Genomic DNA, 24,677 nt, shown 5'->3' on the forward strand with positions numbered 1-24,677 from the left:
TTCTAAGGTTCTTATAGTTTGAGATTTTATGTTTAGGTCTTTGATTCATTTAGAGTTGATTTTTGTGTATGATGATAGGTAGGGATCTTCTTTTAATCTTCTGCATGTGGTCAGCCAGTTTTCCCAGCACCGTTTACTGAATAGGTTCTCCTCACCCCAGTAGGTGATGGTGGAGTGTTTGTCAAAGATGAGTTGGTTGAGAAATTGATGTATTGCTTCCAGAATCTCTATCCATTCCATTGGTCTATATGCCTGTTCTTGTACCAATACCAGGCTATTTTGATTATTGTAGCTTTATAATAAAGCTTAAAGTCTGGAAACATGATGACTCTTACTTTGTTTTTTTGTTTTTTGTTTTTGTTTGTTTGTTTGTTTTGCTGAGGATTGCTTTGGCTATTCATGGTTGTTTATGTTTCCATATGAATTCCTGTATTGTTGATTCCAGGTCTGAGAAGAATGCTGCTGGTAATTTAATGGGTATTTTGTCAAATCTGTAGATTGCCTTGGGTAGGATGAACATATTAACAATATTGGTTCTTCCAATCCATGAGACCACTGAATGTACCACTGAAAACACATAGAATGGCAAATTGGATAAAATATCATGAGGCTATAGTATATTGTCCCCAAGAGACTCATCTCATCAGAAAGGATACCCACAGACTCAAGAGGATGGGAAACAAAATTTTAGACGAATGGAACACAAAAGAAAACACATAAGTTGTGATCTTAATATCAGACAAAATACCCTTTAAGCTATCAAAAATTTTTAAAAATATGGAAGGTCACCTCATAATGATAAAAGGTTCAATCCACCAACAAGAAATATCCATCCTAAACATATATACACCCAACATAGGAGCACCATCTTTCATAAAGCAGCTTCTATGTAAACTAAAAAAAGATACTGACTTTAACACTATCATAGCTGGGGACTTAAACATCCCACTAACAACCCTAGACTGATCATAAAGTCAAAAGTCAACAAGTAGATCCAGAATCTCAACATGACACTTGACCAAATGGACTTAATTGATACTTACAGAACACTCCACCCAACAACCATGGAATATACGTTCTACTCATCACTACATGGAATGTACTCTAAAATCAACCACATACTTGACCATAAATCAAGCATAAACAAATTCCATAAGATTGAAATACTGCCATGCACCTTTTCAGACCACAGTGGAATAAAAATAAATATCAACAACAACAAAGTTCCCCCCAAATCCACAGACATGGACACTAACCACCATGATGCTAAATAATTTCTGGGTCAACATCAAAACAGAGATTAAAAGATACCTGGAAACAAATGAAAGTGAAGAAACATCTTACCAAAATCTCCTGGATGCCATGAAAACAGTCCTAAGAGTGGAATTCATATCTCTATGAACACACATGAAGAAAATGGAAAGATCACAAGTTAACAGCCTAACGAATCACTTAAGGAAGCTGGAAAAGTAAGACCACCAAAACCCTAACTTCAGCAGAAGAATCCAGATCATCAAAATAAAAGCCCAAATTTGGGACATAGAAGACAAAAATATGATACCAAAAAAAACCAAAAAAAAAATGAAACCAAAAGCTGTTTTTTTTAAAAAGATAAGCAAATTGATGGACTGACCAAGAAAAAGAAAAAGCCCTAGCAAGACTGACCAAGAAAAAGAAAAAGCCAAAATAAACACAATTGGAAATGCAAAGATGAAGCCACAACTGACCCCAAAGAAATACAAACGATTATCAGAGATTACTGTGTACACTGGTATGGAAACAAACTCAAAAACCTAAATGAAATGGAGGACTTTCTTACATCACACCGCCTCCCCAGGTTGAAACAAGAAGAAATCAAGACCCTATATAGACCAATAACAACTACCTACAAAAAAAGCCCTGGACCAGATGACTTTCCAGCAGAATTCTACAAAACATACAAGGAGGAGCTGATACTGATCCTATTGAAAGTATTCCAGGCATGTCTGGGTGCAGTGGCTGAAGCCTGTTTTTGCAGCACTTTGGGAGGCTGAGGCGAGAGGACTGCCTGAGCCCAGGGGTCCGAGACCAGCCTGGACAACTTGGTGAGGCCTTGTCTCTACAAATAAAAAAAAAATTAGTCAGGCATGGTAGAGTACACCTGTAGTTCTGGCTACTTGGACGGCTGAGGTGGTAGGATTGCCTGAGTCCCGCGGGTCGACACTGGGTTGACCGTAAGCATGCCACTGCACTCCAGCCTGGGTGATGGAGTAAGACTACAACTAAAAAAAACAAGAAAAAGAAAAAGAGTATTCCAGGCAATTAAGAAAAATGGAACTCTCCCCAAATCATTTTATGAAGCTGACATCACATTGATACCCAAACCGAGTAAAGATCCAACAAAGAAAGAGAACTACAGGCCAATATCTTTGATGAACATAGATGCTAAAATTCTCAACAAGATTCTAGCAAACCAGATTCAACAGCATATCTCAAAAATCTTCCACCGTGACCAAGTAGGCTTCATTCCCGGGATACAGTGCTGATTCAACATCTGCAAGACCATAAATGTAATGAAATACATCAACAGATGTAAAGATAAAAATCACGTGATAATATCATCATCACTGATAAAATCCAGCACCCCTTCTTGGCAAAAACGCTTGAACATCTAGGCATAGATGGAACCTACCTCAAAATAGTAAGAGCCATCTATGAGAAACCCACAGCCAACATACTGCTAAACAGACAGAAATTGGAACCATTCCCCTGAAAGCCAGAACAAGACAAGGATGCCCACTCTCACCCCTCCTGTTCAACATAGTATTGGAAGTCCTAGCTAGAGCAATCAGACAAGAGAAGGAAATCAGGGGTATTCAAATAGGAAAACAGGAAGTTAAGTTATCCCTCTTTGCAAACAACATGATTCTATACCTCGAAAACCCAAGAGCATCTGTCAAAAACCTCCTTTGCACTGATAAAGGACTTTGGCAAAATTTCAGGGTATAAAATAAATGTTCAAAAATCAGTCGCATTTCTATACACCAATAATAAACAAACAGAAACCCAAATAAAAAACACAATCCCATTCACAGTAGCCACACACACAAAAAAATTGAAATACCTTAGCATCTTCCTAACCAGAGAAGTCAAAGACCTTTTCAATAATAACTACAAAGCACTGCTCAAAGAAACCTGGGGAGTTTTTAAAAGTACTCTTATGTGGGCCCTGCCTTAGACCAATTTGATCAGAACTTTTGGGGATGGAAACCAGTGCAGCATGGATAATAACCACAGTTTGAGGTAACAGTTTTTCTTAAAATTGTGTTGGGAGTAGGAGGAAGAACAGAGGCAGTTGGGGTTTTCACAGTCTGGGGTGATGGGTGTGGGTAGTTTGAAGAACTTCCCTTGCTGACTTTGCTATGTTTCCTCCCCCTTTTCAATTCCCTGTCAACTACAGTGATCCTTACATCTTTTGGATCTGATTTAGACTTACTGTATCAGAATTTTGGGGGGTGGATCCTCAATACATAAAACAAACAAACAACCTTATTGTACCAGAGACTGAAGTTAATTAGACACTTTCTACACATTTATTGTAAATTATTCACTGTTATAGCTTGAGCACAAGGCTACTATCACAGCTAGATGCTTTTGACAGTCATACCATTACCTAGCAGAAAGCTATCATACTAAATAGCTGAAGAGGATTTTTTTTTAAATTAATCAATATTTTTTATTATGGTTTTTTGGGATACAGTTGAGGGTTAGGTGTACAATTATGTTTCATTCAGGCATTCTGTTGATAAGAGGTGTTTTCCCATCCCCAGACAGATATTTTCTACTGTTAATCCCATCCCCCTCCCCCACCCATAGTTTCCCAGTACCATCAGTCATTTTCTTATAGTATTACATTGGATGTTCAAGGTTCATTATATGAGTGAGAACATGTGATACTTGGATCTTTGTTTCTGTGAGAGGTCACTTAGTATTATAGACTCTAGTTCCATCCAGGTTGCTGTGAAATTCATGATTTTGTTCTTTTTTATGGCTGCGTAGTATTCCATCGTGTATATGTACCACATTTTTTTAATCCAGTCCTCTTTTGATGGGCAGCATGGTTGTTTCCAGGTTCTTGCTATTGTGAACAATGCTGCGGTAAACATACGTGTGCAGGTATCTTTTTTATAGAGTTCTTATTTGAGTTCTTCAGGGTATATTTCCAGTAGGGGGATTGCAGGATCATATGGAAGGTCGATTTTTAGAGCTTTTAGGAATCGTCACACTGCTTTCCACAGAGGTTGCACTGGTTTACACTCTCACCAACAGTGTAGAAGTGTTCCCTTTTCACCACACCCTCTCCAGCAGCTGTTATTTTTTGAGTTGTTGATAATTGCCATTCTGACTGGAGTTAGGTGGTATCTCAGTGTGGTTTTGATTTGCATCTCCCTGATGATTAATGAGATTGAGCATTTCTTCATGTGTTTGTTGGCTGCTCGGATGTCTTCTTTTGTGAAGTGTCTGTTTATATCTTTTGCCCATTTTATAATGGGGTTGTTTGTTTTCTTCTTTTCAGTATGTTTCAGTTCCTTGTAGATCCAGGATGTTAAGCCTTTGTCAGACCTAGAGTTGGCAAATACTTTTTCCCAGTCTGTAGGCTGTCTCCCTGCTCTCTTGATGGTTTCTTTGGCTTTGCAGAAGCTTGTCAGTTTAATAAGGTCCCACTTGTCTATCTTCTCTCTTATGACCTGTGGGTTTCGGGTTTTGTACAGGAATTGGATGCCAGTTCCGATTTCCATGAGGGGAGGATTTTTTTTTTTTAGATAAGAAAGATGACTGCTATAATAACAAGAAACCACAAAAACTAGTTAGTGTATTTTTTCTTAGAACTGTCTGTGAAGAAGGGCTTTATGTGTGGAGCAATTTTAATATAATTTTATGCACAATGTGCTAACAGTTTTTTAAAATTAAAGTTTCCCAAATTCTGTATGCCATGGGAGAAAATGTAGCTTCTACTTATCTCTATATTACAATAGCTCAAAGAAGCTAAGCATCAAAGGACTTCTAAAGACATTTTCAAGAATAAACTGTTTTCAGATTTACATCTAGAATAAACAATTTGAGGAGGAGGAATGCACTCATGACAATAAGAAGATTCTTGATTTTAATTGCCAAATTCTTAAGTTATTGCATTCTATACATATGAGAACTACTAAAGTCAGTGTGCATTTATCATTGAATAATCAGGCTCTTAAATGTTAATTTGAAAACATAACTATATCTATCTACTTCCCTAGCCTGTACATATATTATGGTAGAACAAATTAGATCTGAATCATGAATACTGTTTTTATTATTTTCTTAGGCCCTTTTAAGTTGACTTTTATTCAAGTAAACATACAAAAAGATGCATACATTTTGCCTTATGTCTGTTTTGAAATTTGTCCCATAACATGCTTACTTTTCTTATATGATATGCCTACTTTATTAGATTTTCTTGTGGGGGGAGGGAGGTTGGAGTATCACTCTGTTCCCCAGCCTGGAGTGCAGTGGCATGCTCAGGGCTACTGCAGCCTCGACCTGCTGGCTCAGATGATACTTCCACCTCAGCCTTCCAGTAGTTGGAACTACAGGACAAATGTATGCCACCACATTTGGCTAATTTTTAAATTTATTGTAGAGATAAGGTCTTGCCAAGTTGCCCAGGTTGGTTTCAAACCCCTGAACTCAGGCAATCTTCTCACCTCTGCCTCCCAAAGTGAGGGGATTACAGTCATGAGCCACCACACACCAGCATTTTAATTCACATATATTTAAGAATGTGTAAAGTAGAAACTGTCTTTAAAATTTTCTGTCTACATAATGAGATGCTTTATGTTAATGATTATAGATCAAAGCTTGTGCATTTGTTGGATTTAATGTTATGTCTGAAGTTTTTCTTTTGATGTGTTTTTCAGGCTCTACAGTTTTTAATGTCCTCAGAGGAGTTTTGGAGGTGGTAATTGGTGTGGCTACTGGATCTCTTCTTGGATTTTTTATCCAGTACTTTCCAAGCAGTGACCAGGTGAAAAAAATAATCTATAAGAAAGTCATACTATAAAATATCATTGGATGAACATTCTAAAACAGGGGTCCCCAATCTCCCAGACCATGGAGGTGAGTGGCAGGCAAGTGAGTGAAGCTTCATCTGTATTTACAGCCTACACCATCACATTACTGCCAGAGCTCCACCTCCTGTCAGATCAGCAGCTGCGTTAGATTCTCATAGGCGCAGGAACCCTACTGCAAACTGTGCATGTGAGGAATCTAGGTTGCCTTCTCCTTATGAGAATCTAACGCCTGATGATCTGAGATAAAGCTGAGGTGGTGATGCTAGCTCTGAGGAATAGCTGCAAATACAGATTATCATTAGCAGCGAGGTCGAGAGACCATAATAAACCAATTGCTTGCAGACTCATATCAAAACCCTATCAGTGAGTGGCAAGTGAGTTGATGTACTTCAATTGTACAGTTGCATCTGGTAGCAGGCTTTAAGCCAGAATCTAACACTTATTTTAGTCCAAGGGTGGCCTGCCTATTATTTTATATAAACGTCCATCCACGCCTCTTTTTTTAAATGGTGAGTTGGATAATTATTTCATTACATATTACAGTGTAATAATAATAGAAATAAAGTACACAGTAAATGTTATGTGCTTAAATTATCCCCAAACCACCTTCCTGTTTCTGGTCCATGGAAAAATTGTCTTCCATGAAACCAGTCCCTGATGCCAAAAAGGTTCTTGAGAATATCTCTTAAAACCATATATGAAAGACATTTGAGAAAACTGTCCTCGTTTTTAAGTTGCTTACCACTATGTCAGTGCTGTCCATGAGTTTTATAAAAAAGGGGTAAATATAGAAGATTTTAATGTAGTTCTGGAATTTTTTGTTTTATATTCTACACATATTAAATTCCGTGTAAAAAAGAACATCAATTCAAAAATAATAGAGTATGCAAGTTTAAAATTTTTTAAATATTCAACTAAATGAAGGTGTATAATGACTTTTTTGGTCCCAATTTTGGGTATCACAATACCTTTAATTGTAGTTAGGAACAGTAGCACATACCCGTTATCCCAACTACTCAAGAGACTGAGGTGGGAGAATCCCTTGAGTTGAAGAGTTCAAGTCCAGCCTGGGCAACATAGACACCATCTCGGAAGGAAAAGAGGGAGGGAAGGAAGGAAGGAGAGACGGAGGGAAACATCATCTAGTGCCACTTTGTTTAGCATGGTAGCCACTGGCTATATGTGTCTACAATCAATGTAGAACATGTCAGTAAGCAGCACAGATATAGAACATTTGTCATCATTGAACAATTTATTGGTAAGTGCTGTTCTAGTACAATCCTTAAAGAGAGTAATATTAATACAACCATTTTACTGATGAGAAATTGAGGGTTAGACAGGATAAGAGACTTAAACAAGGCCACATAGCTAGAGAGCAGTAGAAATGGCAATCAAGCTGGTAAACTACCTCCAGAGCTTGCATGCCTCCAAGTCAAGCATTTTAGAAGACCCACTTTCTAAAGTGATAAAGAAGTTTAAAAGGCAAGCAGGGAAAAAACAAAGGGAGAAAAGTACACAGTCCTTAGACTTTAAAACAACAAAATAAAATTACTCACAGTTTGTAACCTCTTTTTTTGTTTGTTTGTTTTTGAGTTGGAGTCTCACTCTGCCACCCAGACTGGAGTACAGTGGCACACTCACGGTCACCCCAGCATGCTACCATGCCCAGTTAATTTTTTATTTATTGTAGAGATGCGGTCTCACCAAGTTGTCCAGACTGGTCTCAAACCCACGGGCTCATGCAGTCTACTCACCTCGGCCTTCCAAAGTGCTGGAATTTGAAAACATAACTAAATCTATTTCCTTAGCCTGTACATATAATATGGTAGAACAAATTAGCTCTGAATCATGAATATTGTTTTTATTATTTTCTTAGGCCCTTTAAGTTGACTTTTATTCAAGTAAACATATAAAAAAGTGCATACATTTTGCCTTATGCCTGTTTTGAAATTTGTCTCCCATAACATGCATACTTTTCTTATAAGATATGCCTACTTTATTAGACTTTCTTGTGGTTGGAGGGATTATAGACTGAGCCACTGAGATTATAGACTGGGCCACTGAGCCCAGCAAGTACATTAAAGGTTAAATAGAGAGCCTGAAAATAATAAAGATGATTGATATCTTTAACCTTCACAAAAACCCTGTGATGTAAATGCTTTCAGGCATGAGGAAACAAAACTTGAATGGGTTAAGTACTGTTGCCGTTACATATACCATTGAGGTAAAAAAGCTATAATTTTCATCTTAGTTTGTCTGGCTCATAAACTTTTTTTCTACTACTTCATTAAGTCTTGTAAAACTATGCATTGATAACTGCAGAGATCCAAATAGGATTGGTGTTCCTGAAAGAGATACCTACATTTGTACATGTGCTAACTCTGATGTGTTAAAGAAAAGAAATGTCATATCATACATTTATTTTGTTTGTTTGCACAGCATTTTCATTTTCCTCTAAATCCTGGATATGGAAAAATCAACCATTAAAATTCAGTTATTTTTAAAATTTGAGGTTTTTTGTTTTGTTTGTTTTTTTTATCCTAAAGGACAAACTTGTGTATAAGAGAGCATTCCTTGTTTTGGGGTTCTCCGTGCTAGCTGTATTCAGCAGCGTGTATTTTGGTTTCCCTGGATCAGGAGGACTGTGCACGTTGATCATGGCTTTCCTTGCAGGCATGAGATGGACCAGCAAAAAGGTGAGTTTCATTTTAAGTTTTTCTTCTCATGACTCTTTTCTGATCAGATTAAATTTTCTTTCTAGAGACTTTCTTAACATCAAATTCATACTTTTTTCTAAAACCCCTTCACAATGATCAAATTAATAAAATTTTTAACTAGAAAAGCTATTTTTTATGCATATACAGAGGTACACCCAATGAACATCTTTTTTCCCCTTATGTATCAATCTATAATTTGACATTTTTACTTAAAATATATCATGGTCACACTACCATGATGCCTTATTTATTCTTTATAGTGGCTGCAGAGTATTGCATTGTACAGCTATACCATACTTTATTTACCATTGCCTACTAACAGATTTTTAGGTTGTTTCTTGTTTTCTGCCAAGACAAATAGTTCTTCAATAAAATATCCTTATGGGCCGGGCTTGGTGGCTCAACCTGTAATCCCACGCCTTGGGAGGCCTAGGTGAGTGAATTACCTGAGCCCAAAGGTTCGAGACCCCCCTGGGCAACTTGGCGAGACCTCATCTCTACAATAAAAATCAAAAAAATTAACCGGGCGTGATAGCATGCGCCTGTAGTTCCAGCTACTTGGAAGGCTGAGGCGGAAGGATCGCCAGAGCCCAGCAGGTCAAGGCTGCGGTGGCCAAGAGCAGCCACTACACTCCAGTCTGGGCAGCTGAGTGAGACTCCAACTCAAAAATTAAAAAAATACAATAAATAAAATAAAATATCCTTATGTGTACTGTATTTCACTAATTCTAAGGCTATCAACTCTTTTTTTAAAAAGCCATTATTTTATATTCCACCAAAAAAAGAAAACAAATACTGCCAATTATGGTATACTATAACACCCTAATGTTATAAGTGTGAAAATATGTGTTTTAAAATCAATAAGGCCAGGCACAGTGGCTCATATCTGTAATCCCAGCATTTGGGAGGCCCCAGTGAGAGGATTGCTTGATCCCAAGAGTAGGAGACCAGTCTAGTCAACATAGCAAGACCTTGTCTCTAAAAAAAAAAAAAAAAAAATTAGCCAGTCATGGTGGCACATGCCTGTAGCGCCAGCTACTTGGGAGTCTAAGGTGGAAGGATCACCTGAGCCCAGGAAGTCAAGGCTGTGGTAAGTCATGATTGTGCCACTGCACTCCAGCCTGGGCGACAGAGTGATGATCATAAAGCTAATTATCTTTTTATATCTTTTTATGTAGTTTTTAAATACTTCAGTACCTTTTTAATGTCATTTTTATATCTTTTTATGTAGTTTTTAAATACAATAAAATAGCCTTTGAGTTCATCTATAAGATAAATTTCTAGAATAGGATTGCTCTGGGAAAGAGTATGCACAATTATACTTTGGGTATGACCAATTTGCCCTTTTAGAAGGCTGGGCCAGTTTACATTTCCACCAATGGTATGTGAGTGTTCTCCTTTTCTGATCTGAGGATTTTAAATCTTCAGATATTTTGCCAATCTGGTAGGTGAAAATATATAAAATGTAAAAAAATATATCTCATTTTTGATTTGCATTTCTTTATAAGTAAAGCTGATCATCTTTCTATATGATTACTTGCCAGTTTGTTCAAAATCCTGTGACCGTTTATTACAAGGTTGTTTTGCTTTTTCTTACTGGTTTTCAAAATCATTAAGAATATTCATTTTCTTTATATATATCATGGAAATTAGCTGGTTTTTATTTACTTATTTTACTTTCCAGATGCACTTTTATAGATTTGAACTTGACAAGATCATATACTTTCTAATTTTAAGCGACTTAACATCTGACAAGAACAAAGCTAAAAGAGATATTTCCTAGTATAAATTGGCTACTCTTATCATCCCTCATCTCTCACAGACATTTACTGTTATCAAAACATTTGTTTTTCCGTAACTTGACTTTCCTTGTGTGCTGAGGCAAGGTTATCACACATCACTAGTTAGTCTTCTGTCTCATCTCAACTCAGGACAAAGGGGTGTGACTGCCTCTCTCACTCCTCTCTTAGATCTCACTGCTGTCTGTCCGCCTTCCTAGCTAATTTGCCAGCTAATGAACTCTGCTCATTGAAACACTGATCTGCTCCTTTGCCCCAGGACAAAACTCACAGTTTTCATTTATTGAAGGGATGTTATTGCATTGGCATTGGGAAACAACTAGGAAGTTTACCTGGCATAAGCATTGTACGTATTGTTCCTTAACTTCTTAAGATAATCTTTTTTCAACATTAAAAAAAGAGATAAATTTTAAAAAAAAAAGTTTATTTGTAAATATGAAAGTAGTATATGTTCAGTGTTGAGCAAGGGAATTTTTTTTTAATTCAGAGAAAAGAGGAAAGAAAATCATCTGAGGTTCTATAGCCTAAAGTCTATAGCTCTGTAATTATTTAAATATTTTGCTTTATTTCATTTATTCAACAGGAAAGTTTGTAGTAATCAAATCTGCTTGTAGTAGGTTTTTTCAAGTTGAATTTTTTATAGATACATTCTCTCTGTTGTCAACTCTTAAAAATCATTAAATATTGAAACAAACTCATAGTATACAGTAATGGTAAAGGGAAGGTAGGGAATTAATAAATTTGTATTGCTATTTTGTGCTAGGCGGTAAGTAGATATTCTTGTTTATTTTCACACACATACACAAAACCCTTTAAAATGTATTACAGTTGCCACTTTATAGAAACTGGAAGTTAGACTTAAATAACATATGCAAGATCACAAAACTAGAAAGTGGCACTGAGATTTAAGTTCAGGTTTACCTGACTCCAAGGCAACATGTATGACCCAATAATACAACTGTAGCATTCTTGTGCATGACACCATTTTATATTTTGACATCTATTTGAGTAATACCATATGCATTAAAAACATTGCCATTTGAAACTTTGCAGCTTAAAAGTAAGTCTCTAAACGTTTAAATGATAGCATAAAAAGAATAAACAATGCAAAGGAGCCATATCATTTGAAGTAGAGCATAAAAGAGCAGTTTTAGCAACAGAGAAGTCAAGGGAAGACATAAACCTTCTGCAAGTGGTCATTGACTGCGAGCACAAAAAAAAGGAGGGAAAGGAAAATTATGATACCAGTCCTTTGTGCCCATTTATATTGTTCATGTTCAACACTCAAAAACTTATATTTTCCTGTAATCAGATCTATCAATCACTGATTATGAGATTTCCTCTGTAGTTTTAATTTTTCTTAAAGGTTTCTTTTACTGTGAAATATATAAGGGTAGACCAAAAAAAAACCCAGAATTAATGTATAAAAAAGTGTGTATTTATTATTACATGTTTAAACTTCAGTCACCTTCAAAGTACTCTGTTTGATGCAATACATCTATGAAGATGCTTTTTCCACCATTCAAAACAGTTTTGAACTCATCAATTTTGATGTCTTTTAGTACTCCTGCCACATTTTTGTTTCACCTCTTCCACATCAGCAAAATGTTTCCCTTTGAAGATTTTTTTTCTGGGGAAACAACAAAAAAAAGTCGCTTGGGACAAGATCAAGTGAATAGGGAGGGTGGGACTTGGGGGTCATGACAATTTTTATCAAAAACTGTTGGCCTGCATGGTGGCTCAAACCTGTAATCCCAGCACTTAGGGAGGTGAAGCTGAGGAGATTGCCTGAGCCCACAAGTTGGAGAACTGCCTGGGCAACTTGGGAGACCTCATCTCTACAATAAATCAAAAAATTAGCGAGGCATGGTAGTGTGCCTGTAGTTCCGCCTGCTTGGAAGACTGAGGCAGAAGAATCGCCTGAGCCATATGGGTTGATGCTGGGGTGACCGTGAGCATGCCACTGCACTCCAGCCTGGGCGACGGAGTGAGACTCTGACTCAAAAAAAAAAAAAAAAAAGACCAAAACACTACTAATATTAAACATTAAAGTGTGAGTTATACATGCATTTCAGAAAGGTTAATTAGAACAACTAAGGTAATTATGTACCCAGTTATTCCATTTCAAGGTTGTATGTGGCCAGTGCCTATCCTGAAAGCTGAGGGTACAAGGGAGGAACTGACCCTGACCAGGGCACTATTCCATCACAGGAAGCACTCATGCACACTCACACACACTCAGACGGGGATCATGTAGACATGCCACTTCACCTAACACAAACATCTTTGGAATGTGGAAGGAAACCAGATTATCTGGAGGAAACCCACACAGACATGAGGAGAACATGCAGACAGTCACCCCAGCCGAGAATTAATTTTTAAAAATTTCTCATCAACATGATAAGAAAATGACACTGAAAGAAATGACATTATTTGAGGACCTGCTATATAAATATGGAATGACAGATTCTTGAAGATGTGTAATTTTAGGCATAAAAATGTCATCCAAAAATATAGATACTTTTTAGTTAATTGAAAAAATTCCTAGACCCTGTAACAGGTACTGCTAAACTGCCTTCCAAAAAGGTATTATCAATATGCTGTCTTGCCTATTAGTGAGTTTCCATAGAGTCTCAAAAATAGTTTTTATTATTAAAATGTTTTGTATTGTTTCCAATGTGGTGTGCCCTTTCAAAAAGGTATATCATTTTCATTTGTGTTGGACTAATTACTGACTTTTAGCATTTTAAGTTTTGTGGCTATTTGCATTTCTCCTGTGAATTGTGCATATTCATTGTCTGTTTTTCTGTTAGGGCCTATGTCTTTTTCTTACTGATTGCTTCTTGTTCTTTATTCTGTTATATGTGGTACAAATATTTTCTCCCAGTTTGTCACTGTGTTTTGTGGTTTTTTTTGGTTTATGGTTTATTTTACCACAAAACATTTTAATTTTACTGTAGTCAATTGTATTAGTCTTTTCCTAGGGTCTTTTGCATTGTGTTATACAATAAGTACTTGTAACAATTAGGGCCCTATGAGGAAAGAAAAATCATATAGGAACAACAATAAGGAAAGTCTTTTTAAAAAATTATTTTGAAGGTATGGGGTACAATTCAGGATTAGGTACATAAATGGTCATCATACAGGTGAAGTTTGGGCCTCCCATTGGCTCTCACTTCACCAGGTTTGGGATCAGGTACCCTTATTAATGTTAGGTGCCTCCCAGTCCCCTGGCAATGACCCGCTACTGCCAGTCTCTTTCATGTAATATTATAATAAGTGTTATAATATTATAATGTGTTCATAATAAGCCAGTCTCTTTCATGTAATATTATACTAAGCGTCCACTTTTGAGTGAGAACATGTGGTACTCATTTATTTCTGTGATAGAGCACTGAGTATGAGACTCTAAATCCATCCAAGTTTCATGAAGTCCATAATTTTGTCTTCTTTATGGCTGCATAATATTCCATTGTGTATATATACCACATTTTTTATCCAGTCCACTTTCTGTGGGCAGCACAGTTGGTTCCAGGTTTTTGCTATTGTGGATAGTGCTACAATAAACATGCGTGCACAGGTATCTTTTTTGTAGAATGATTTGAGTTCCACTAGGTATATTCCCAGAAGAGAGATTGCTGGGTCATAAGGAAGGTTGAATTTTAGATCTTTTAGAAATCACCACACCATTTTCCACAGAGGTTGTAGTAGTTTACACTCCCACCAACAGTGTAGAAGCATTACCTTTTCTCCACATCCTCTCCAACATCTGTTGTTTTTTGAGTTATTAATGATGGCCATCTTGACTGGAGTTAGGTGGTTTCTCAGTGTAGTTTTGATTTGTATTTCTTTGATGATTAGTGAGGCTGAGCAGTTTTTCATGTATCTGTTGGCTGATTGTATGTCTTCTTTTGAAAGGTGTCTATACATATCTTTTGCCCACTTTTTAATAGGGCTGCTTGTTTTTTTTCCTTTCGGCACATTTGAGTTCCACAGATGGCATGTAGATTCTGAATATTAGGCCTTTGTCAGATATACAGTTGGCAAATATTTTTTTCCCCATTCTGCAGGTGGTCTCCCCACTCTCTTCATGGTTTCTTTAGCTTTGCAGAAGCTTTTCAGTTTAATGAGGTCTCTCTTGTCTATCTTATCTTTTATGGCATGGGCTTTGGGGTTTTTGATCAGGAATTGGTTGCCTATTCCAATTTCTGTAAGGGTATCTCCCTCATTTTCTAAGATTCTTATGATTTGGGGTTTTATGTTTTGGTTTTTGGTCCATTTAGAGTTGTTTTTCTGTATGGTGATAGATAGAGGTCCTGTTTCATTCTTCTGCATATGGTCAGCCAGTTTTCCCAGCACCTTTACTGAATAGGTTCTTCTCTCCCCAGTGGTTGTTAGTGGAGGCTTTATCAAAGATGAGTTGGTTGAGAAATTGAGGTTTTACTCCCAAAATCTCTATCCTGTTCCAATACCAGGCTGTTTTGATTTTTGTAGCATTATAATAAAGTTTAAAATCCAGAAGTGTGATACCTTCTGCTTTGTTTCTTTTGCTGAGGATTGTTTTGCCTATTCATGGTCATTTATGTTTCCATATGAATTTCTGCATTGTCATTTCCAGGTCTGAGAAGAATGATGCTGGTAATATAATAGGTATTGCATTGAATCTGTAGATTGCCTTAGGTAGGACGTACATCTTAACAATATTGATTCTTCCAATTCATGTGTATGGAATATTTTTCCATTTGTTTGTGTCTTCTTTGATTTCTTTGAGAAATGTTTTGTAGTTTTCATTGTAAAGGTGGGAAAGTTTATTATTAACCATCACAGGAGACCAGGGCATTGTGGCTCACACCTGTAATCCCAGCACTTTGGGAGGTCCATGCAGAAGGATTGCTTGAGCCCAGAAGTTTGAGAGCAGCCTGGGCAACATAGCGAGACTACATCTCTACAAAAAAATAAGGCAAGTGTGGTGTCACGCTCCTGTAATCCCAGCTACTTGGGAGTTTGAGGCATAGATGAGGCCCAGAAGATGTAGGCTGTGGTAAACTGTGATTTGTTTCCCTGCACTCCAGCCTGGGCAACAGAGTGAGACCCCAACTGAAAAACAAACAAGAGTAACAAGGTATTGGGCTAGTAAAATGTAGAGAATCCCCTAAAGAATATAGGAGAAATATCAGCCATGACTACCTACAACTGTAATAAATCATCCCCTTCTACCCGTTCCCTCCCCAGTCCTGCCTGCAGGGCTGAGATCCAGACCTTATTAGAGCCTTGATTCACTGTATGGTAGAGAAGTTGCTGTGATGCTGTGCCTGTAGAATATGCTGGAAATCTACCTTCCTAATTTTCCGGAAATTCATCCTTGAGGGTGTATGGAAAGTAATCTATGAAACCGTCCTAGGTGTGAACTAGGGGAAGCTAATGGCCACTGGGTGCTACCGGATGCCATGCACTGTAGGATCCTGATACTGGAGAAGCCATCTGGGATGCAGAAACCTAGTGCTAAAGAATCCACCATGTGCTGTGAGATCTCGCTGGGAGAAGCCACAGAAACCAGGAAGAAAAGCACTTTCCTCTTCAGTACCTCTTCAGCACACAACTGACAAAATTCAACATGGTTCTAGCTGGCAAAGGAGAAGTATTAAAGGACCCAGCTCCATTATCTATGGAACAATGAAAGAGGAATTGGAGATGAGGAGCAATAGATTGATAACTGACACTGCAGTTTACTATACTTGAAGTTTAATTTTTATGCATGATTTGAGATAACCTTAAACAGTATTTTTTGTAAAGATAAAGTAAAATTGGAAACAATGATAAATCAATAAAGAAATGACTGAGTAGGGTACTAACATACTGAAGATTACTATGCAGCAATAATAAGGTGCATATCTAGATATATATATATACTAATATTATAAACCCTCTAAATCATATTGTTGAAAGTTGACATAAAATTTTAAACTTCAAAATAATGCTATATATTACAATATGGACACACACATACATACAAACAACATATTCAGGAGTTCTCATAAGATTACTTTATAAGACTCTATAATTAACATCCATTTACAAACCAATACTTAGTATGCTAAAGCATCTCACATATCTTAACTGTGTTAGAAATGTTTTCATGCAATTTTATTGCTCTGTTCTAGCTAACCTCTTAGTTACAGAAATAAAGCCTATGACTGAAATTTCAAATTAGTAAAAGTTTTGGTATTTGTAACTTCACATAAAAATGTATGTGTGTGTTATAATATATATATATAATTTTTATATAATAAAAATTATATAAAAATATATATAATTTTTTTCTTTTTAGGCAGAGGTTGAAAAGATTATTGCAATTTCCTGGGATGTTTTTCAGCCTCTTCTTTTTGGACTGATCGGAGCAGAGGTATCCATTGCATCTCTCAGACCAGAAACTGTTGGTAAGAATTTCAGGGCAGTAATTTGCTAAAATTTACTTTTTTTTGTCAACCAATCAAATTCATTTTTTATATTCAGTTAAGATATCTTTAGTATACATGTAAACAGTGATTTTAATTATCACTGTCATATAAAAAGTTAATTATGATCTAAGTATTTTGGAGTAGTTGATTAGAAAATAATGCTTGTTAATCAGATAGTAAATTTTACACCTTTAATATTGTTCCTTGTATATAAAAGTGACACTGCTGACTACTATCCAGAACATTCAAACCTTAAATTTTTTTTCCAAAGATAAGAAATGTTCAGGGCAACCCCTGGGGTCTCCTCCTACTGGGAGCTTTTCTGTCCTCTCACTAAATCCTGCTTTCAAAAAAACAAAAAAAAGAATGTTCATCTAGCCTTATTCTAACCAAGAACCAGAATTTTAAAGACAACTAGTTAGTTCTATGGTACTTAACCATGGAGTAGAAGTGCTTGGTTGTTTAATCATTTTTTTATTCATTCATACATTCAAAAGCCATCATATTAAAACTCTCTTCACAGCACTGCACTTAAAAATTATCTTGTGTACATATACCCATTATTTTCTCCTTTCCTTCCATCACAGTATTTCCCTCCTATCCATGGTAGGAATCCTCTTACCTGCTACCTCCTTCCAAATCTCACATAGATATTCTTTCATTTTCTTATGCATCTTCATACATAGTTATCATAATTTTCTCCTCTTCAGAACTTAAAGTTTCTAGTCTCTCTTATCTTTAAAAAAAAAAAATCCTTCCATCTTGACACATGCTACAACATGGATGAATCTTGAGGACATTACACCGAGTGAAAGAAACCAATCACAAAAAGACTATTACTGTATGTTTCTACTTATTTGAGGTATCCAGAGTAGTAAAATATAGATACTGAAAGTAGAATGGTGGTTGCCAGGGACTGGGAGCAGGGGGATGTGGGTAACTAGTGTTAAACAGGTATACAGTTTAAATTGTTTTTTTGAATCGGAGTCTCACTCTTGTCGCCCAGGCTGGAGTACAGTGGCGTGCTCACAGCCACTGCATCCTCGACCTGCTGGGCTTAGGCAATCCTTCCACCTCAGCCTCCTAAGTAGCTGGAACTACAGATGCACGCCTGACTAATTTTTGTGATTTGTTGTAGAGATGAGGTCTCACCAAGTTGCCCAGGCTGGTCTCAAGCCCCTGGGCTCAGGCAATCCTCTCTCCTCGGCCTCCCAAAGTGCTGGGATTTTAGGCAAGATGAAAAAGTTCTGGAGATTGGTTGCACAGTAGTGTGAATGTACTTAATGCTACTGAACTGTACACATAAAAATAGTTAAGGTGCTAATGTTATGTGTTACCACAACTAAAATAATATGTAGTAAAGTTAAAATATGTTAAAATATATATACATTTATAATATTTCCCCATTTCACTTCTCCCCTGGCTTACTATACTACCTGTCTCTTCCTCTTTTCAAACTTTTCAAAAGAAGTAACTACAAAGGGAGATCCCCCAAAAAACTCAGAATTTGTTTATTTAAAAATTGTGTATTTATTCTTACATGTTTAAACTTCAGTCACCTTCAAAGTACCCTCCATTTGATGCAATATACCTATTGAGATGTTTTTCACTGCTCAAAACCATTTTTGAACTCGTCAATTTTGATACCTTTTTAAGTGTTGCTACTGTTTTTTGTTTCACCTCTTCCACATCAGCAAAATATTTCATCCATAGAAACAAAAAATAGTCTCTCAGGGCAAGATTGGGTGAATAGAATGGGTGGGGCATGCCTCTCACAACAATGCTAGCTGGTACACTGATGCCTATGAGTTCCTAAAACACTTACCTAGTGAGGGAAACCTGTACTACAAGGGGCCCACCCTCCAAAAAAATAATTCCAGTTTTTTTTGGTCCCTCCTTGTACATTTCCCTTTCCCACTTCAACTCCTATTCCTTCCTCAATACATTTAAACTCAGCTTCTGCACCATCACACAACCAGCCAAGCTCTCACCAAGGTTAAACTGCTAATTCCAACCTTTGTTTTACTTGGACTCTCAGCAGCATTTGCTATTGTTATTGACATCTTTAAAGCACTCTTTTACATTGAGTTCTGAAACTTCATTTCCTTTTTTTTTTTTTTTGGAGAAGGAGTCTCACTGTCACCCAGGCTGGAGTGCAGTGGCATGCTCACGGCCACCGCAGCCTCTATCTGCTGGGCTCAGGCGATCCTTCCTCCTTAACCTTCCACACCCGGCTAATTTTTTTTTTATTTATTGTAGAGACAAAGTCTCGCCAAGTTGCCCATGGTGGTCTCGAACCCCTGAGTTCAGGGAATCCTCTGGCCTCCACCTCCCAAAGTGCTGGGATGTCAGGTGTGAGCCACTGTGCCGGCTTCATTTCTTTTTTAGTGTCCTTTGGGTCCTTCTTTATACCTTATGTAGCTTAAACACTGTCCTACCATCAAAGTTCTTTCTAAGGCCTTCTATGCTTCTCTATATTCCTTCTCTGACCCTATCTACACCAGTGACATCAATTATACACTATATAATTCCAAAATCTTTATCTCTAAATTAGTATATCCAATTCCTGATTAGACATCACCACTTGTAAGTAAAATCACAAATGGCGTGTCTAAAGTGTCCTCATCATCCTCTCCACAAACCTTCATTGTTTCCTTCTGGGAGTGGTATCAGCTCTTTTGTGTCTTGTGCTTCAGGCAACAGATACTTTTATACCTACCAACCTGCGACAAGGAGCCACAAAACTTTCCCATAAAGAAACCATGTTGCAGATTCACAACAGATTATCCTGCTTATATTGTGTTTTACCAGCCCTTTGAATTTGAGAAAGTTATTTTCTTCCTTCTGAACTTCCTTTCTTTCAACTGTGAAATGAGAATAATCATCCCACAGGTTGTAAGGATTAAGTAAAATAATGCATTTAAAACTTAGTACAACACCAGCATGAGTAAACACTTGACAAATACTCAGGAGTCACCTTAGCTTGCCATTCTTAGGACCAGCAGCATGCAGCAACACTAGTCACAATCCCTTATTTTGCAAATGAGGATGAACCTTTTTTTTATGAGCAAAGAGCTCTAAAGGACTGAATGAAGTAACTATATATGTCATCCAGGGATAACTGTAATCAGAACACATCACTCTGGTGAAACAGTAGCAGACTACCAGTGTCTATTCTGATTGGTCAGTGTCTAGCCAACTCTGTCTGATTGGTTGATTCCCTCCATACTGGCTGATATCACATCTGGCCTGTAAAGATTTCTCAATTACTTTAGTGAAAATATTTCCTCCTCTTCTACACCCTCAGTTTCTTTATTCTTAACTTACTATACAGTACATGAATTAGTTGGTTTATATTTTCTGTTTTCCTCTGACTCTGAGGTTCATGAAGGCAAAATTCAAGTCTTGTCATGTATCATATCATTTAATACATTCTTGTTAAATAAACATATGAAAGAGATTGTGGTTCTTGCTAGAAAGCATAAGAGATTCCTGTAATCTTACCATTTTGGGAGACGAAGGCATAGGATAGCTTGAAACCATAAGTTCAAGAACAGCCTAGGCAACATAATGACATTCTGTCTCTACAAACAACAACAACAACAACAAAAAATTAGCTGGGCATGGTGATGCCCACCTGTAGTCCAGTTACTCAGGAGACTGAGACAGGAAGACCACTTGAGCTTAGGAGTTCGAGGCTGCAGTGAGCTATGATCATGCTCCTGCACTCCAGCCTGGACAACAAAGTGAGACACTGACTTCAAAAATAAGTAAATAAATAAAAATAAAATAAAACACAAGAGATTTATAACACCCAAATCTTCTGTATAATAATTCAAATATGTCTAATTAATTTCTCATTTTAACTTAGGGGGAATACTTTATTTTAAACAAATAGTCTGATTGATCCTTAATATTGATTATTTTACTAAATTATGCCTAACCATTTTTGTATTTTTAATATTTTAAAAATTATTTCTGTTGATAGTGTTTTGAATTAATAACTGTGAGATGCAATTTCTCCCCTAGTATTTCATTTTTTCTAAAAATCAAGTTTTCTTACAGGTCTTTGTGTTGCCACCCTGGGCATTGCAGTATTGATACGAATTTTGACTACATTTGTGATGGTGTGTTTTGCTGGTTTTAACATAAAGGAAAAGATATTTATTTCTTTTGCATGGCTTCCTAAGGCCACAGTTCAGGTATGATGAATAGGATATCTTAGCATTTCAACTGATATTTCTATAAGGTCCTTGACGTATTGAATGAAAGGATTTATTTAAATTTGGTGAAAATAAATAATTTAAGTTGGAGTTATGAAGAGTTTATCTAATGTACTCTTTAAAAATCATATTTTTGGCATATTGATTTGTTAAATCTGATGGCTCATTTAAATGTCTTTAGATCACCAGAGTACAACTAAAAAATCTAATAAATCCCTACTCTACTAGAAAGCAATATTTAGCAGGAGAGAGGAGTTTGAACTTTTATCATTCAGAGCTCTCTAAATCGCCCCCCAAAAAGATTGTTAACTCTTTTCATTTTAATATCTTCCAATAAAACAGAAATAGCATGGTCCAGTTTAATGTTTGGAAATGCTTTAATGTCAATATGATTGATGACCAATTGTGTTTGATCTGAGTATATATAACAGAGAAAAGAAGATTTATTGAAAAACAACTTTAAAAATGCTTTATTGAGTTCCTATATTACTGGTTGCTATTAGTTATTCAAAGGCAGCTGAACCTCCTGATAAATGTCTCAATCACTTGACCCAAAATTTGTGCACTCTTAAGAAACAAGTGATAAAGAAAACATTTATAGATAGGTACTTAAAATTGTTGACCATGCATTTGGTAAAATACTTATATTTCTAATTAAATTAGAACTGTGTAGATTGTTATTGTTGCAAATGTAATACATTCCTGATTGCATTGCATATTTCCAGACTAATTACATCAAACAAGATTTAACTTGTTAAGTTGCCTGAGTATTTTGCAATTATTTAAATATATACATTTTTATTTTCATGGAATGAAAATCACATGTTCTTAGTTAAGGAGGCTTTGTGTGCTCTTTAATTATATTTCAAATGTTATGTGGTTGTGGGCTTGGGAGTTATTGTAGGGAAGTGTTTTCTTTTTCTTCCCATCAGATTTTCAAAGATATCTGAAGCATAATGGCCAAAGGTACTGTGAATAATTTCTCTCTCACAGTGTTTCCATTCCACACTGCTTCGGGTAACTTTAGTAGGAAAATATCATAATAAAGACTCCAGTAGTTTGGGTATGAAATATTTGTTTCTAAATGTTAAAATTTGAAAGATGACACTTTCCTACCATCAAAGCAAATTGTGAAATAAGAAATTATTTAGGGTGTGTTGGATAATGTATGACTGGTGGGAGTAAATATCATATAGAATTTTCTTTTGGCAGTACACAAAAAACAAGACCCTTTTAGGTATACTTTCTATATTAGCATTTTCAAATTTTTATCCATGACCTAGCATTTTCAAATTTTTATCCATGACCTAGCATTTTCAAATTTTTATCCATGATCTAGCACAAGAAATTTATTTTAAATCACAAGTCAGCATACTTACACACCCCTAAGCATATATGCACATATACGTAGACACACAACAGAACTGAAAGAGAAATGAACATTGCAGTGTAAAATTTGAAGTTCTTGCTAAAAACTCATAAAAGGCACAGGGTAACCTGTAATAACAAAGAACCTCCAAATACAGGGACTACGTGAGACAGATTTCTGTTTCTTACCAACAGTACAGCTTGGGCATTCCAGAGCTGGCAGGGTGACCACTATCCCATATGTGCCCTCAACCCATGGGTCCAACTTTCACCAAACATTTCACCAACTCCTGAGGCAAATAGTAAACCAAATACTTAATAAGATTAACTTGACGTTTTTAAGATGCTCACCACTTTCATGTTTCAAATTTGACAATTAGTTTAGGCTATAGAACAATACAAATTCATTTAAAACTTCACCAACTTCAATAAGCATCACTGCATTTTGCTCATCTTGTTATTCCTTAATTCCAAATTTCTAAAGATAAAAGAACAAAAAGATCAGTAACTTTCATCTTTACTCAGGAAAAATTTATCATATAGAACTTCATGTTCTATATAATTAATATTGCAAATCAGGATTTACCTTGTGTTGTGAAATGTATTTGCCTGATATTTATGTAACCCTGCCTTATGCAAATAGGTACATATGGCTCATTAATCTGTCCCCCTGCAAGGGCAGGGAGAGTTTTGAGACAATTAAAACCAACTGCAAGCTGGGCTGGATAGCTCAGCCTGTAATCCCATGCCTTTGGGAGGCTGAGGTGAGTGGATTGCCTGAGCCTGCGGGTCCGAGACCCGCTTGGGTAACTTGGCGAGACCCATCTCTACAATAAATCAAAAAATTAGCCGGGCGTGGTAACGCGCTCCTGTAGTTCCAGTTACTTGGAAGGCTGAGGCAAAAGGATCACCAGAGCCCAGCAGGTCGAGGCTGCAGTGGCCGGGAGCGGCCACTGCACTCCAGTCTGGGCGACACAGTGAGACACTGACTCAAAAAAAAAAAAAAAAAAACCAACTGCAGTACACTTCAAAGAAAGGCTAATATAACTTTTTTTAGTTGAGTAAAAGAACAAGCAATTTGTTTTTGCAAATGATTTTAAAATTTACTTTTGAAAATACGTGCTTACCATGTTTCCAACTTTACCCTTAAACTTTTATAGGCTGCAATAGGATCTGTGGCTTTAGACACAGCAAGATCACATGGAGAGAAACAGCTAGAAGATTATGGAATGGATGTGTTAACAGTGGCATTTTTGTCCATTCTCATCACAGCCCCAATTGGAAGTCTACTTATTGGTTTGCTGGGCCCCAGACTTCTCCAGAAAGTTGAACATCAAAATAAAGATGAAGAAGTTCAAGAAGACACTTCTGTACAAGTTTAGAGGTGATAAGAAAGTATGCTGAACATAACGATTAGAAACTTTTATCAAGATGGATAATGAAATATGTGATGTTTATGCATACAATGTGCTGAAATGTGGCCATTTCTTTGAACAATATTTTTCGCCCTTACTCTTTCCATGTAATTGATAATGTTCTACATCTCCAACCTAACCTCTCTACCTTTTTTAAAAACACCCCCTTCATCATATATCTTAATTTGTATAAGGACATATCTACTTTAATGTACTACCACAATTTACAATTAACATGGGAAAGACCAAATTCACTGTTCTCTTCAGCTAGGCAACAGCTTGCTCTTACTTACATTTAACTGTCACAGCTTCATGATTCATGATTGCCTAGGCTCTAATGCCTTGAATTATTTTTTTAAACACCATAATGCAGCCTCCATTCAATTTTTATCCTCACTTTCCGTGCTAACCTGCCTCTTCTCCATTTTTACCTTACTTTTTGTGAATTATTGTAACTGATTGATCCCACCAAAAATTTTAAGTACATGAAGTATTTTCATTGATTCTTCCATCTCTATGTCAGAAGACGTTATCCTACTCCTTAGCTGACTACCCAGAGTTCTCCATCTTAGGCCCATCTGAGTCTACCTTTCCCTAAGGAATGCTCT

General features: G+C 36.6%; 1 protein-coding gene across 2 annotated transcripts in view; it reads left to right on the top strand.

Annotated features, from left to right (window-relative positions):
• Positions 1-24,292, top strand: part of SLC9B2 (solute carrier family 9 member B2) — a 59,901-nt gene extending 35,609 nt beyond the window's left edge. The window contains exons 8-12 of one of the 2 annotated variants that reach the window (XM_008059589.1): positions 5,937-6,043; positions 8,636-8,785; positions 16,934-17,042; positions 21,129-21,265; positions 23,815-24,203. In XM_008059589.1, coding sequence (XP_008057780.1) covers positions 5,937-6,043; positions 8,636-8,785; positions 16,934-17,042; positions 21,129-21,265; positions 23,815-24,036 — 725 coding nt within the window. In that variant the 3' untranslated portion in view covers positions 24,037-24,203. Of the gene's footprint in view, positions 1-5,936; positions 6,044-8,635; positions 8,786-16,933; positions 17,043-21,128; positions 21,266-23,814 lie in introns of both variants that reach the window. The other variant, XM_008059591.1, reaches the window with a different exon arrangement.
• Positions 24,293-24,677: the final 385 nt, after the last annotated feature.

The sequence above is a fragment of the Carlito syrichta genome, unplaced genomic scaffold (genome assembly GCF_000164805.1).
Source record: "Carlito syrichta isolate Samal-C Ts95f unplaced genomic scaffold, Tarsius_syrichta-2.0.1 Scaffold304275, whole genome shotgun sequence".
In the NCBI taxonomy this organism is placed as follows: Eukaryota; Metazoa; Chordata; class Mammalia; order Primates; family Tarsiidae; genus Carlito; species Carlito syrichta.